This window comes from Podarcis muralis, chromosome 3, assembly GCF_964188315.1.
Source record: "Podarcis muralis chromosome 3, rPodMur119.hap1.1, whole genome shotgun sequence".
NCBI lineage: Eukaryota > Metazoa > Chordata > Lepidosauria > Squamata > Lacertidae > Podarcis > Podarcis muralis.
The window spans coordinates 19,321,723-19,338,693 of NC_135657.1; the positions used below are offsets into that span (position 1 = coordinate 19,321,723).

The 16,971-nt window shown below is 45.9% G+C and overlaps 1 protein-coding gene across 4 annotated transcripts in view; it reads left to right on the plus strand.

The window, feature by feature from the left end:
- Positions 1 to 16,971, plus strand: part of TTBK1 (tau tubulin kinase 1) — a 113,668-nt gene that overhangs the window by 87,342 nt on the left and 9,355 nt on the right. For all 4 annotated transcript variants that reach the window (XM_077925518.1, XM_028724859.2, XM_028724860.2 and 1 more), the window contains one exon: positions 14,432 to 16,062. In XM_077925518.1, coding sequence (XP_077781644.1) covers positions 14,432 to 16,062 — 1,631 coding nt within the window. The remainder of the gene's footprint in view (positions 1 to 14,431; positions 16,063 to 16,971) is intronic.

The window sequence follows — 16,971 nt, forward strand, 5'->3', positions numbered from 1 at the left end:
AATTGGGCCTCCAAATCCCAACTGGCTTAAACATTATTTTTTTAAAAAACATTTGTTTATTGCTGTGCTTTTTGCTGTGCTCTCCTACTCATCAAAAGAGCAGATTCTGCAAAACTGTCCAGTGTGATGGAACTCTCATCTAGAGTAAAAAAACAACAACAGGGGGCTCAATAGATTGCCTCTATAGCCTGCCTGGGTTTTAATTGCCGCACAGGAGCCTTTCATGTTCCTTGGCCCTGAGGGAATGGACTAAGTGCTTTTGTCAAAGTAACTCAAATGCAAGCCAACCAGGGTCATGATTTTAAGCAAAGGCCAGGTGAAGGGGGGAGCAGATACGAGATTTTCAGCTAGGTTCAAAGGTCTGCTCTTCAGTATAGTGATAATTCAGCTGCAAATGAGTGGTGCATTCTAAAAGCATTTATTGCGATTGATAGCAAGCTTATCAATATGTGAGTTTTCTTTTCAAAGCAGAAAGATTTGTGCTTTTTGACACACTTCCTGCACAGCCCCTTTTAACCATTTAGAACTTGATAATGGTATACCCTTTCAGCTAGAGACTTGGCTGCAGTCTTCCCAGCAGCATTCCTTCCTGCCATTTTCTGCAGTGGTGCTCGCCATAAGTGGTGATGTCAGACTAAACAAAAATAATGGGACTGTTTTCAAGTTGATTATTTATAGTGTGTGTGTTTTTAAGGGGGGGGGGGGGAGTCCCAGGAGAAAACTGCTGAATCTTTCAGATGTACAGGAGCATTTCTGGGCTACCAGACAAATTCCAAACTACATACCTCTCTCAGATTTTAGAATGGAAAAAAACCGAACAACAAAAACTTAGGAAATGATAAGAAATTCAGAGCAGTACATATATCAGACACACTCACATTCTCAAACACTCCGTTTTCTAAGAGAAGAAAGTCTAAACTTAAGGCTGCCTCAGTATCATTTATATGCATAGCCAAGTACTGGTCTTAACTTGAGATAAATTCTTCTGTTAATTTTACTTTCTCGCCAGCAGAATTTTCTTTGGTTTCCTCCAGATTTTATCTTAATTCCGCACAACAGTTCTCTCTGCTTTCAAAATATCATTATGTATGTTTGTGTGTGTTTTTAGCCATGCCATTTCTACTTAGTTTTATTTTTTGAAGTATTTCTTGCCATTCTAAGGGATTAGATAAGAGCCTATGGAACAGAATAATAAGAGGTTTTGATCCTCCAGTTTTGAGAATTTAGTATCCCTTTGATTCCGGGGGTTCATTTTCAACTTGATATGTTTGTGCGTGTGCACACATGGAAATTATAGACCTTGCTTTTCTAAGCCTGCAGTCCTATGCACATTACCTTTACAATAAAACGCATTAAACTTGCTTCTAAGTAAACACAGAGTCATGTTCCAATTCTCCTAATCTCTCATCAGAAATAGCATTCTTTACAGTGGCAATGAAATTTATGTTTTGAGGAAGCTAGTTAATGGAAAGCTTCCTGTACTCATATTTTTAGTACAACATTTTCTCTTCAGGCTGATCCTGCAGGAGAAACCCAGCTCTAGTGATCACAGTTTTGCTTATACAGCATCCATTGCATCAGAGCCTGAGCTGCAAAATAATAGCTTCTTCCTGCCAAGCAGCTTGAAGTTCAAAATACCTCACTGACACAAACTTGATTTGCAATTAATGGGCTTTGCACCAGCAATGTCTCACCAACAGAGTAATGTGTTGAGGACCAGAGACTTGGTGAGTGTTCAGTTTTGTTTCAAAGGTCTCTAGATTATGAGAATATACAGGGCAAAGCTTTTTGGATTGTTTTTGCTCTGTGCTTCATAAAGACCAAAATCTTTTCATCCACACAGATCAGTGGGCACTATTGGATTGTTTATTTCTCAAAAACTGCAAAGAGCAATAAACACAGGAGTTGCTCATAAAATTTGAGTTATGTTTTGCGTGAAAGTTTCATATGAGAGGGAGACCTCAGCTCTGTTTTGACTTGATACAATAAATTACCACCACTACCTTCTTGGTTTTCTTGTCCCTCAGCTCCTTATTTAGTCCCTTGCCCCTCTGTTGTCTTCCCTATAACAACAGTTCCATTTGCCAGTAGGCCTTTTACAAGGTTTTCCACCTAGCACACTATTTTACCTCATTTTCCTGCAGTCTCTGCCCTTTCTTCCATCTGCTTCTCAATACCATATGTTTCATTATTGCTGCCCCATCCTCCAACTAGCCTATTTCTAGCGGCCTTTGCACTCAGTTTATCAGCCCTGTTTGCCTCTTCATCCCCTTCCTCTCAGTAGCACACAAATCCAGTTTCTTGCTGGCATTCCCTTAGTTTCTATTCCCAGGCAAACCTTTGGTTTCCTTCAGAGCAGTGGCTCTGATAGTCAGCATACTTTGAATGGCACTTTCCTCTTACAAATTGGAATGTTTGTGAACATTCCATGACTCTGCAGCAACTCAGCCTATGGTTTGGGAGTGGCTTGCAAGGCAACAGGCAGGCAGTTCCTCCATATGATGTATATATGATGAAATATTAGCTTTTTATGGCATCTTTCATCCCAAATGTTCTGAAGTGCTTTACAAAAACATGTACACACTTGTATATATATGCATAGTATTTATTTATTTATATATTTAACATAGCTACTCCATAATAATAATAATAAAATCCTTGTTCTGCTGTTGAAATTCCTCCACCTCTAATGGAAGGAAAGGACAATTTGATTCAACAGTCCCAATGCTGCTATATTCCAGTTTGTGATAAGCTGTGTAATGAGAGTGAATTTGATGCTCTAGAGAAGATGTAAGAAAGAAGAATGCAATTGGAGTGTATGCAGGACCTGGGGATGCTATTCCGGCTGGACGAGAGAGAAAAAGCATCCAGGGTTCATTAATATCCAAAGAAGGTCGGGATCTCTGTTTTATGTGTGTGTTAAACTACACCATAGATCCATTACTGTGAATCCAGTATCAAAGATTCTGTGAAATATCTTTCATTTTTGCTCCTTTGACATGAAATAGTCTGAGCTTCCCAATGATGTATCTTTTTGTGCAGGTGTCTGAAGTAGGCACCACAGTCTGTGCTACTTCATTCCTCTCTCGTGAGTTTTGATGGTGCTTCCTCCATGTGCCATTATTGCTTGTTCAGCACATTAGTGTGTGAATAATATTTGAATAAGGTGGTTTCAGGGGGAGAGGACAGAATTGCTAATATTCATTCATATGGGTTGGTTGTGAACAGAGACACCAGGTTGCCCCAAGGTGAAGGGGGCCAGGTGTGCGATGCATGTGTGATGTGTGATGCTTCCGTGTTTTGTTGCAGCAAAATTCGTACTTCACCAATGTAGTAAGTTTTCTGCATCCCCCGCAACCCCACCATCCCAGTTTTTGGGTAGATAACACACTGAGCAATGTCCCCTATTCTAAGTCAGGCTTCCTCACCAACCCATGAGTAATGTTACTTGTGAATAGGCTTGCCAACCTGCCATTGGGCTGACTTGTGTTTTTACACACAGGGAGGTTTTACTGGCAAGTAAGTGTCCCAGCTTTTCATCATTTCAAGCAGCAGATTAGCACATATACCTACGAATAAACCTGGCACCCCAGCCTGCTGCTTGAAGTGACATGTTTTTGTGCCTCAGTCCATATATTGCCCACCATGGTTTCTCTCCTGATCTTTGTGGTTATGCAACAGGAGTGCTCTGGTGCAGTTTTCCTCTGCTTGAGAACATGGGTGGTTTCCCTTTCCTCTTCCTCTCCAAATTGGCTGCCTTCTGTTTAACCAGCTCCTTCTTTATGATGTGAGCTACAGGTGGACACTGGCAGGTTATGGAAATGAAGGCCATATTAAAAACCAAATAGTGCGTTCCCCTTTCTCATATTTGCCCCATTGTTATTGTTGTTTTAACTACTGGATCTTCTGTTTTTTTGACTGGACGCGGATGCACTGTGTCCAAGGCCCACAAACAGCAGTTGTCATCCTGATATGTCTTACAATGGTATGTGGCAAGCTTTTTGGGTGCTGGGAAGGCAGTGTCTTAGTATGCAAGCCCCGTTTTTGAATTTAGTGTTGCAAAGAAAGTAGTTCAGTCAGATAGATGAAAAATCACTTTGGCAGTTTTCCTGAAGCAGCAAAGTGGTACCATATGTGTAGTCCCTAGATCACAATCACCATCCCTCTGTCCCACTTCTCCTTACTAGAAAAGACACACCACCAACAAAATCCACCCCCGTCACCCAACCCTAGAGCTGTGCTAATGACGAAGGGGCTGCTGGGATGTTCACATTTTCTTAGCAGGCAATGTAGAGTGCTGTCTGCTGGCTCTGCCCCTGTGTGCCAGGGGTTAAGCACCTGTGCAGCTGTTGATGCTACCATCATATTCCAGTGCTGGAAGAAGGGCACAAATTGTATACTTCCACTGGGGTTGGAACCCTCAAGCCTGGTCCTCTGAGCTGTTGAGGTTGCAGTGCAGCTTCTCATCTGATTTAGCATCGGGTCAAATGGACTAGACTTTGGAAGACTTAGGCCATCATAGTTTTGTCCCTGCATTATCTTGCACCACTCGCACCCTATGCCCTTTCAGCTATCTTTCTGTACAAGAGCGCTTGGTTGAAGCTGCGTGGCACTGTGAATTGTGATTTATTGGGTGTTGTCTTTCCCCACAACAGTATGAATCTGGTAGGGTGTGTGTTTTGTGTAATGTTGCCTAGTAAGGTAAGCAATCGGTCAATTGTTCTAGCTCCTTTCCTTGTTAGACTCTTACCTTGTTAGACTCTTACCATTTAATCACTTTCTGGGTCACTATAACATTTAGATCTGCATCAGCAGTTCCACGAAACAGCACAAAGATGACATTTATAGGAAATGTTTCTAATTCTCCATTTGATGTATTGAAAGTCCTTCTTTGTACTACTCAAACCATTGAGAAAATGATCTTCTATTGAATGTACTTTTTTTAAAACAAGCTGCTAAACCATGTAACCTGGGGGTTGAAAGTTGACCTCCATTTTGCATTCACCTTGCATGCAACTTAACATTCGGATACAAACTTGCGCTTCGGAATTTTTTCCCCATTTTTTATGACGTGATGTGTTTTTCTGTTGGGTCCTGTCACCTCAGTGCACCTGGCTTAATTATATCTTTCTTTATAAGAAATCACAGAGCTTCCTTATCAACACATCATTGCAAGTGCAGACAGGTGATCTGCCAACGTGAAATGTACCCACATTGCAAAAGCTGCTCGCATGTTACCAATGGAATAAGAAGGATGCTCATGGGACACTTACTTGCCCCTTCCCTTTGGTCCTTCCTGAGAAAGGCAAGGTCAAGGTCACCTTCAGCATTCTCAATGCACCAGGGAGAAATTAATATTTCCCAGATGATTTTTCTGTGCCCTCTTATTTGTTAGGGAAAGACAAGAACAATTGTTAGTGAAATTTTCTCCCTTCCATATCTGCTTTACTGTCCTCCCCACCAATAAAATAGAGCAACAAATGATCCAATAAGGGCAAACCCAGCTGGGCTTAGTTTCAGCACTTCTGATCCATGCAATCCACATTGTAGCCTTTGCTAGTGCTTCATTGGCCTATATAATGTGAAAGGGATAGCCATGGATAGCCAGCATGGGCTTGTGTAATCTGCAGAGCAGTGGGTGTCTTCAGCAGGGAGTAATGGGAAAGTAGGTGCCTTCTGGTGGGTTCACATCCTGCTTTCTTGATTTTGCAGCACATGCAGTGCTGAACCAGGACAGGGAGGCACCTGCCCTCGGCCTACAAGAGCCAGTGAAGGGTTAACTAGCATCTGATAGCAAAGTATTAGAAAGTCATGCATCTGCTGTAGCACTAAAGTGTAGACTGCTGAGGTTGTGGGAAGGGAATTACTGTCGCTCCACTGTGCAGTTTCTTCTGGAAGACACTGTGCCTTTCATATTTCAAAAGGCAGGAATCATACAAGGTCCATGGTTCCCAGGAGCTTCAAAACCCAAGTCTCCAAGTCCCCTCTAAACATCCTATTCTGCTGGCAAAGGATTATGCTGCTTCCAGGATATGCTAAGGCCCTGACTTAAAAACAAATCTATTCCAGAGAAAGCTGGATTCTTAATTGTTGGTTTGCCAGCTGCATTTCTCAGGGCTAAGGCCTCTTCCAGTTTCAGATGCTTGTTTTCTGTTTCTCAGGCCTTCCAGCTTCCAGATGCGCAGTTATAATAATTAATAATAAAAATCCTCAGGGACCAGCATATCCTTCCTTCGCCTTATCTCCTAAAACTGCAGGCTTGCTGCTACTCTTCAGTTGGTAGTGAGATTTTAATAAAAGGATGCAGAGTCGGATTTATTTTGTTTCTGTTCTGTTTAGGCAACATGGACACCCAAGTTTAGTCAGATGTGAGTGCCGTTAAATTCACTTTGGCTCACTCCCAAGTCAGTGCGCGTAGAATTGCACTCTTCATCACTTTAAAGGGCCAGACACGCAAAGGAGCTGATCTCTTGAGCAACATTTGAGAGATCAGCAACAGGCTGTGGGATCGTGCTCTTCGTCCTTAGAGGAAAACCCCCAGCACGGGAGTTTATGTCAGTGTATACCCTAAACAGAATTAAGTCAGAATGGGGAAAATCACTCTGAAAAGAGAGTGTGTGATCCTACAGCCAACTGCGTTACCTTTGCCTCTTGTCTTAGAGCACAGGTGCATCCTGAATTGTTTTTCCAAAACGTTAGTTTGGATATCTTGAGCATTTTATTTTGTTTTGTTTTTTTGCACGGGCAGCTGATTCTTAATGTTTAGAAAGCCCCTTGAAAACCTCAGGTACCAGATTGTCTTGGAGTCACTGCAGAAGGACATACATATATTAAGCAGGAGCCCTTGCCATGGCGTCAGCTGAGGAAGGCATGGAGGCCCTTCTCCCTGGGAGAGTGGCATGTTTTACCTTGAATTGAGGGAGAGCAGGAATTAGCCTGGAAGGACCAAGCTGCCTGAAGGGGCTCAAAAGTTTTGTTTTCCCTGAGCCTTTTTATTCTTTGCGTGTATTCCCCGCAAGATCCTAAGGTAACACTCCCAAATCCCCACCCCACCCTTCACCCTTTTGTACTGCAATAACATTGTATAATATGCTTGCACTATTCTCCCGGGCGCACCAAGCATGCAAGAAGAATAAAAAAATATTGAAGCTTTTTTCACAATAAAAGCACTGTATTATTTGTGTATATAGAGAGGCTAAAGGCGAGAGAGAATTTTAATTCTGTCTCATGTATAAAAGCATGCACTGAATTACTGGTATGTAGAACACGCTGTAAATGCTGCAGAGTACTGTAAGATCCTACACTTGAAATCACAGTTAACAAGCAACTTCATCTAAAAAAAGGAAAAGAAACAAAAAACTAAACCGAAGCTGTGCAATGGATTTTGTGCCTTTTTTAAATCCATGTATCCAGACAATCGGAAAAAAGCTTGTATACTACCAAAACCTTATTAAAGAATCAAAGGCAGAACTTTGTGATGGTTGTTTTTCTTTGAGTTTGACCTTCACTGGGGGAAAAAAATACTTTTGTTGTTCTTATGCAACTTTCAGATCCATATTCAAGAACTCTGCCATTGGGCAGTGCCAGTATATGTGCACTCCCCCCCCCCCCAATACGTAACCAGGGCAAAGTATTTCACTTCTGGGATATCCCCTCCTCTTGAGGGAAGACAGAGTTAACCTCTGACTTCAACTGCGGGTAGGAAATCCCTTGCTATGCTTGATGAGTCCTGCTGTCTGGACAGCAGAGTAGAGTTTCTCTGGAGTTCCTCTGGACTCTATATTGTGATTCTATCACACACACACACATCCCACCCTTTCCTTTCCCTTCCAGACCTCCCTAGTGATCCATTGGACAGGGAGGAGCATGGAAAATGGTTCATCTCCCCACCCCAGCTGGGATGTAGTCAACAACTTGATCTTCCTCATAGCACAGATGGAGAAGAAAACAGCTTCCCCATTCCTGTTCTAGGAACCGAGGAGAGTTCTGTGCAGTGGCTGGAAATTTATTCTCCCTGTGTGTTCAGACAGGAGAGCTCCAGTGGTAGCCCCTACTGCAGTGTGGAGAAGATTACAGCAAGCTCTGAGCATGCCAGCCTGTTGAGACCAAGGGTGGTAGCAAGATTTAGTGTGCCTGCTGCCTCAGGTTGACTGGTGATGTCACTCACTACAGCTGAGGGCACAACTCATATGGGAAAGTTGACACCATAGGGTATAGTTTCTCCCAAGACACTCATCTGCACCCACACCAACTTCCTTGGAACTATCGGCTCACAAAGTATAATCCGGTGTTCTGGAGTGGCTTAAAAAATTGGCCAGAGGAATAAAAGGGTTTGACTCATAGGGCTAGACAAATAACAAGCGCTGTGCTATTTGAGGTGGGGTGGGGCGGGGCGAGAGATCATCCTTGCTGGACAAACGTACTCCCATGAGTGCAAGAGGAACGCCCCAGGTGCAGGAGACACTGCTCTCTCTTGGCTGGTCATTCCTTCAGCAGTTCCACTAATCAATCCCCATGCTCATGGTTTCATCTATCTGAGACTCTGGACAGCTGCTGCAACTCAAAATAGACAATTCTGGGCTCGATCAGCAAAACAGCTGACCCCATATAAGCAGCTTAATCTGACTCTAGATAACTGGTGGAGCACCTTTTTCATCCTAGGGGTTTCATTCCCTTGTGAGCAACCTTTCTGCATACTAATGGTGGGTGGACCCAGAGGCAAAAGCAGAGGCGGATTTAGAGGAGCGCAACTGTTTTGGTCGCACTTGGGGCGGAGCCTCGGGGGTGCTGTGATTTAGAATGGAACACAAGAGGCAGGGCAGCGGCAGATTTTGGGCATCAGACTGAAATTTGAGACCCCAAGATCCGCCACTGGAAAAAGTGGGAAGAGCAATGGATGTGACTCTTAACTTTGTTACAATGCACCGTATTTTTCGCTCTATAAGACACACTTTTTCTCTCCTAAAAAGTAAGGGGAAATGTGTGTCTTATGGAGCGAATGCAGGCGGGAGGCTCTGCTCAGCGCTCCCTTTAAAGAGCCGCGTGGAGTGTGTGTGTGGCTCTTGGGGGCTTTTCCCCGAGGAAGGAGAAGGGCAGCCTGTCAGTAACGGGCTGCCCTGTTCCCTCCTCAGGGAAAAGCCTGCAAGCGCCGCACACACGCTCCACATGGCTCGTGAAAGGGACCGCTGAGCAGAGCCTGGGATGCATACAGGCTCTGCTCAGTGCTCCCTTTAAAGAAAGATTTTTCCTTGCATTCCCCGTCTAAAAACTAGGCACGTCTTATGGTCAGGTGCGTCTTATGGAGCGAAAAATACGGTACATCCCAGCTGCAAAAGAGTCATTCTTACAGCTCCCGCCAGGTAAAAGCACCTAAGCTATTTTAGGGCAAAGCAGGTCCAGGCTTAAACACGGCTGGGAGAAATCCCCGAAGGCTGGATAGAGAGGACTGTCAGGCCACATTTGGGTCTTCTTGCTAGAAGAAAGGCTTTAAAAAGTGAAGTCAGTGGTCTTGCGGTTAAGGACATAAGAAGACCCTGCTGGATCAGGCCAGTGGCCCATCTAGTCCAGCAACCTGTTCTCACAGTGGCCAACCAGGTGCCTGTGGGAAACCCACAAGCCGGATTCGAGCACAAGGCCATCTCTCCCCTTCCTAAAGTTTGCAGCAACTGGTGTTCAGAAACATGACTGCCTCTAACTGTGGAAGCAGAACATAACCATCGTTGCTAGTAGCTGTCAATGAATTTGTCTGATACTCTTTTCGGGACATCTAGGTTGGTGGGCATCACTGGCCCTGTGGGAGCGACTTTCATAGTTTAACTACATTATTTATTTCATAAAATTTACACACCGCTTGATTGTATGGCGGGGGAGGGCTTCAAAGCATTGTACGAAAAGATAAAACAAGGAAATTATCAAGGAAAAAAATCACAAGCATCGTTTAAAAACATAGAAAAAGTTAGAATACTGAAACAGGTTACAATTCACATCCCCTTTCTATTTATTATTATTAATTTGTATACCACCTATACCCACAGGTCTCGGGGTACAACATAGAAATCACAGTATAAAAACACAAAATGCGTGATAAAAACAAAAAAACAACCCAATAAACAACAACCCAATCAGCATCTGGGTAAGTTTGTGTAAACTCAAATGTTTTTTAGCAGGCACCAAAAAGCACACACTGAAGACACCTGCTTGGTATCAATAGGCAGGGAGTTCCAAAGTGTAGGTGCTGCCACACAATTTGATTATGTTCTTACAAATGTGGAACAGGTATGTGGCACCTGTAGTACCACCAATTCTGCCGATCAAAGCGATTGAATGCAGTTAAGGGCTTTAGACAGTAATTTTCACACCTTGAACTTGGCCTAGTGGCAAATGAGCAACCAGCGCAGTTCTCTCAGCACAGATGTTATATGCTGGCAAGGCCTCGCTCCTGTCAGCAATCATGCGGCAGCATTCTGCACTAACTGCAGCTTCCGGATCAAGCGCAAGGGAAGCCCCACCCAGAGCACATTGCAGTAACTCAGTCTTGGAGTAACCAATTCATGAACTACCATGGCAAGGCTTTGTCGGCCCACGAATGGCCGTAGCTGTCAAACCATTTGCAGCTGATAAAAGGCACTCCTAGTGTTATGTACTGAAGTTCTCACCCTCGGCCAGCAGGGGGATACTGTAGATAGTTCAGGTCCACATATGCAAATAAGGGATCGAAAGTGACGTTCAGTGATTGGATAGTTCCAGAAAATGGTTACTGTTGCGTTCTAGTGGAGCTCTATATAAGCAGGCTGGCTGAACCCTTCAGTTCAGTTCAGTTCTGTTCTGGTCTGTGAATAAACAAGAGCTGTTTGAAGAATCACTGTGTCGTCTGATATGTTCACCCACAACTTAACACCTAGCCTCTGAACCACCAGCGACAGAGCTCTGTTCTGCTCGTTACAGCTGTTGTCATGCTGGGTTTAAAGGTTTTGGCTGCTGTGCTGTGTACAGTCTAGGACAGAGATTCCCAAACTTACTGCTCCCCCTAAAAATAATAATTACTCAGCCCCCCCTCCCCCGAAATCTACCTGCCGGCTCAGTCCGATCGACCCCAGGGGCAGGGCTGGTGCCACAGCTTGCCTGCCATTGGCCAAATAGGCAAGCTGCGACCCATTTCCTGGGTGAAGTCAAAAAAGGTTCACCCAAGCCCTGGAAAACCCTTTGCTTCCAGCACAAACGCTGAATCCTGGGGAGGCATTTCTGTCCTGCAATGGCGCCCAAACTGGTAGTAAGCGTCATTACACAACAGATTAAATATGAAGGTTTTTCAAAATTTCCTTCTCTTTCTTTATACTTCCACCGCCCCCTTATTTTTACTCAACGCCCCCCCCCATTGCACCCCAGGCTACTACTGCCCCCCTGGATCATTCCAGCTTCCCCCCCCCCCAAGGGGGCGATATTGCCCACTTTGGGAAACACTGTTCTAGGAAGTCTAGGAATGTCTCTTCCCCTGGTTTTAACCCCTTTCTCCCACTGGGGTTGCTAATCCCGAAATGAAAAACTATCCTCTGGCTTTCTCTGAGAAGGAGGTGTCATGGTAAGACAACCTCACCCACTCCCCACACTTTTAAAACTCCTCTTGCTCGCTGCTGCCTGGTTAATCCATGGTAGTTTTCCATCTTCTTGGCACAGCTGCTGCCTCTGTGAGCCATTAGGAGGGACACAAGGGCCTAGAAAAGAACGTGGTGTCCTTCTTGACTGTTGGGCCCGCTGTTGGTGTCGTCCGCTCAGTCCTCCAGAGCCTGTCTTTGCATGCAGGGAAGTCCCTAACTCGCCAAAGTTTTAAGCTCCATCAGTTTACCTTCACCTGGTTTAGCTGGCCTGTTGAAGCCGTTTCTGCGATGTGGCGGCTGTCGCACACTGACAGCTTTTAGGAGCCGCAGGTGAGAGCTGAGAGCAGGGTGGGGACCACAAAATAAATAAATAACAGCAGGTAAATTTAGAAGCAGTGCAAAGTAGACACCCATGGCATAGACCTAAGCGTCTAGTACAGTGGTACCTCTGGATGCGAATGGGATCCGTTCCGGAGCCCCGTTCGCATCCCGAAGCGAACGCAACCCACGTCTGTATGTGTGCAGGTTGCGATTCGCCGCTTCTGCGCATGCACGCGACATCATTTTGAGCATCTGCGCATGCGCAAGTTACGAAACCCGGAAGTAATGCATTCTGTTACTTCCGGGTCGCTGCGGAGCGCAACCTGAAAACGCTCAACCTGAAGCTACTTCAACCCGAGGTATGACTGTATTAGTAATTTCCTGGGACAGGTGGATTATGATCTGTCATGTAGATACACCACCTGGAATTTCTTGTCCTTCTTTCTTCTGGCCAGCAGTCCTGGTGGAACAAGAAGACAGCGAGTGCCTCAGCCACAGCTTCCACACCCGGGTTGAACCTTCAGCTCCTGGAGTCTTATCTCCACTAATGCCCCCTCTTGTTCTCACGGCACCCGCTCCTCTGCAACACCATCTCCCCCCCCCTTTTTTTTGGTCTCATCCCGCCCCTGCTTTCTTATTTCTATTCCCCATCTCTTTTTGTGGGACTCCATGGTAACAGCGCACAAAGGCATTTCACTCTCCCTGCACTCCACATCCTTGACGGAATCTCAGGCGCAGGTGGGCCGTGCAGTATGGCTAGGAAATCCAGCATCAACACCACCCTAAGAATTTTCTGATAATTATAAATGAATAAATCCCAGGCTCCTTCCAAATTGTTAGAGAATCTCAGGCGCCCCTGGAAAATATTTGACAATGGCCCTTCCAAAACTTTTTTTTTTTGCGAGTAAGGTGGCCCAACTGTGGATCTATTATTATTTAATCTTTTTTTAATGTTTTCAAAGGAAAAAATGGGATTAGTCCCTGCTCCTTCCTGTCTTCCTCTCCCGAAGGGCAGTGCACTGCCTAATTAAGCATATCAAGTTCTATACAGTGGTACCTTGGTTATCGAACTTTATCCGTTCCGGGGTTCGTTCGACTCCTGGAACTGTTCAAAAACCAAGGCGCGGCTTCCAATTGGCTGCAGAAGCTTCCTGCACTCAATCGGAAGCCGCGGAAGCCGCATCGGACATTCAGCTTCTAAAAAAAGTTCGCAAACCGGAACACTTACTTCCAGGTTTGCGGCATTTGGGAGCTGATTTATTCAGGAGCCAAGCCATTTGAGAACCAAGGTACCACTGTAGATATAATAATAATACTAACAAAAAAAATATTATTTCCCCCCCGCCCATCTGACTGGGTTGCCCCAACCACTGTGGGTGGCAACTAACGGATATAACAACATAATAAAACATCAAACATTAAACACTTTCCTATACAGGGTTGCCTTCAGATTTCTTCTAAAAGTCATAAAGTTTATTGTCTCCTTGACATCTGATGGGAGGGTGTCCCACAGGAACACCTACTGAGAAGGCCCTCTGCCTGGTTACCTGTAACTTCACTTCTCACAATGTGGGAACTGCCAGAAGGCCCTTGGAGCTGGACCTCAGGGTCATGCTGAGTGATATGGGTGGAGACACTCCGTCAGGTATATGGATCAGATATATCAAGATCTAGGTACACACACACACGCACGCACACACACACACACACACACACACACACACATATGTTTATAGCAACACTCTTTCCATGCTATTGTGAATGGCTGTGAGCCATCGGATGTGTTCCAGTTTACTCTTTTATATCTTATTCTTTCAAAGTGATATTGCTGGTGATGATGTTGTACCTCCTCCAGTTTGATTGCTTGGTGAGACTACCTGATGCATTAACTGTATAATGAGCTTTTGCATTGTTACCTGTCTGGAGTGTTCATCAGACATCACACTAGCAGGAGGTGTAGGGGAGGCCCTGCCTCTTGCTTGTCTTTAGCAGCAGTGACCTGAGATGAGTGGGAAGCAGTGGCCTTTCCTTCCTTTCCTTTCCTACTAGTATCATGCCTGGATATTAATGATGAAGCACTGAAAAAGAATGAAGGGGGAATTCCACGAACTGTTGATCAGACATCCCAGAAGACACTCTCGGGCCCTAAGGACCGAGTTTAATACCATGCGGTAATGTAATGTCTTTGTCCAGAAACTATCCTCAAAGGCAACTTTTAGTATTTTTAGGTTCTGTCTCGAGCCTTCTCCAGTTCTAACCAATTTTTCATGAATCAGACATGGTCTGAGTCCATAATACATTTAAAGCACATGACTTTCCCCAAAATAATTCTGGGAACTGTCGCTTGATGTGGGCACTGGGAATTGTAGCTCTGCTGGGTGTGAACCACAAGATTGTTTGGTGGAAGCCGTGTGCTTTAAATCTACTTTGAATGTTTGGTGCGGATGCCCCAAATACATTTTCCATTTAGTGTTCTCGGGATAACTGTTTTCTCCTTCTTCCTTGTCTTGCTCCAGGTGTTCACACTGAAGCCTTTTGAAATGAATGGTCTCCCCAAGGTGGTGCCTTTAAGTTTGCCTTATCAAGACTTTAAAAGGGATGTGTCAGAAAACAGGGAAAGGTCCAGAATTCTCCAGCATATAAAGAAGGTGGATTTCTCAAATGTTGTCTTAACTGCCCCTTGCAAACCACCGGCGGCCCATCTAGAAATGGCAAATGACAGATATGAGAAGGAGGAGGAGGAGGAAGAGGAGGAAGAAGAAGAAGAGGAGGAGGAGGAGGAGGAAGAAGAAGAAGAAGATGATGACGAAGCGGGTGACTTAGGAGAAGAGCTTGATCTGCACAGCGACTCAAGCAGTGACGTGAGCCAGAAAAGTACTGAGCACAGTCAGGAAGGTGCCCCATCCACCCTCTTGGCTGATGACCAAAAGGAGTCCAAGGGCCGAGCCTCAGCAGCAGAAGGAGACTTGGAACTTGAAGAAGGCTCCAAAACATTGGTTCTCTTTTCGCCCGGTGACATCAAGAAGTCTCCCGTGAACGCAGACTTGGCTCCTGATGCCGATCTCGGCACTCTCGCTGCATTGACTCCACAGAGTGAGAAACCGCAGCCAATGGGAAGCCAGCTTGATGTATCGGAACCAGGGACCTTGTCCTCCATCCTGAAGTCAGAACCAAAGCCTCCTGTTACTGTGGCCACCACCTCGTCCCCTTTCACCAAAGTTGAGCGCACGTTTGTTCACATCGCAGAAAAGACCCATCTGAACATCATGTCTTCTGGTGGTCAGCTGATGAGGCATGAGGAATACCCTACTCCAGGGCAGTATGAAGAGATCATCATCGAGGAAGAGATGGGGGAAAATCAGGCACTTGTAGAAAACGGGAGCGTGAACTCGGCTCTGGAAGGGGGAGAGATGGAAAGCTGTGCTCTCTCGGTGAATCACATCGAAACCACCTCTGAAATTGTAGGGGAGCAGGCTGTGCTCCTCAATGGTGTTAGTAAAATGGAAGAGGATGACCTGGAACATAAAGGCAAGTTTGCCCCTGAATCAGATTTAGAAGAAGCTGATAAGATGGATACAGAAGAGCCTGGCCTTGAAAATAACACTCTTGCAATGGAATCCTTTAAGAAAATGGAACTCCCTCCAGATGTTCCGAAAGAGAGCCCCAGAAAGCCCCTCAGCGTCAGGTACAGAAGCCGGATCCCCGTTTTGCTGTCCGAAGAGGACACTGGCTCAGACCTTTCGGCCTCGCACTCTGGCAAAGAGCGGCTGTACAAGAGGCTGAAGCAGCAGGATTTGGCTCGCCTGGTGATGGAGAGGAGGCAGAACCGTCTGCTCAGGTTAGCTTCAGGTGCGTCATCCTCTGCGTCCTCCAGCGACGAGAGGCGGCGAGCTTCAGAAACACTCTCGGCCACTGGCTCCGAGGAGGACACCCACGACTCAGACGATTTCACCCCGAGGAAGACGGGGAGTCAGGAGAAATATTCCCTGGTTAAGATGGAAGAGAGAGGCTTGAGCACAAAGAGCAGAATCCCTCGCCCCATTGTGCCTGCAAAGCCGCCTGTGATAGAACTGAAATCCGGGAGCCCCTCAACTCTTCTGCCGCCAGCACTGAGTAGCAGCCCAGGTGACAAAGCTGTGACCAACAGGTGAGTCTGTATGAGAGACCCTAGTTCCTTCTGAAGCCAAGTGCTCACTATTTCAGTCAGCTAACTTCTCTAATAGGGACGCGGGGGGCGCTGTGGGTAAAAGCCTCAGCGCCTAGGGCTTGCCGATCGAAAGGTCGGCGGTTCGAATCCCCGCGGCGGGGTGCGCTCCCGTTGCTTGGTCCCAGCGCCTGCCAACCTAGCAGTTTGAAAGCACCCCCGGGTGCAAGTAGATAAATAGGGACCGCTCTGGCGGGAAGGTAAACGGCGTTTCCGTGTGCTGCGCTGGCTTGCCAGATGCAGCTTTGTCACGCTGGCCATGTGACCCGGAAGTGTCTCTGGACAGCGCTGGCCCCTGGCCTCTTAAGTGAGATGGGCGCACAACCCTAGAGGCTGTCAAGACTGGCCCGTACAGGCAGGGGTCCCTTTACCTTTTACCTTAACTTCTCTAATCAGCTCCTCAGCTCTTCCTTTTGTCCACCCACAGGACTGTGATTTGTCTCTTCTCTTTAAGACCATTTGTATTATGATGCTAAGATATCGCTTCACCTGCTGGATTTCCCCCCATCCCACTTACACAGTAACTCCACCCCCCCTCCCACAGCATCCCCTGACCTTCAACCTTCTTCCCTCAGTAAGACTTCAGCCTGGACACTGAGATCTGGCTCCAAGGGCCTTCTGGTGGTTCCCTCACTGCAAGAAGTGAGGTTAAAGGCTCCCTGGATTCTTCAGCTATCTCTAATCCCCCTCTTCTGCTTCAGCCTCGGAGTCTGAACTGCTCCCTGTCACAGGCTCTTCCTGCTCACTAAACCCTGTTGCCCCTTCAGCATCCAGGCCTTCCTTACAATCCTCTCCCTCTGACCTCTCCTTGGTGTCCCACCACCAATCCCTGGGCTCTGAGCCTTCCTCCTC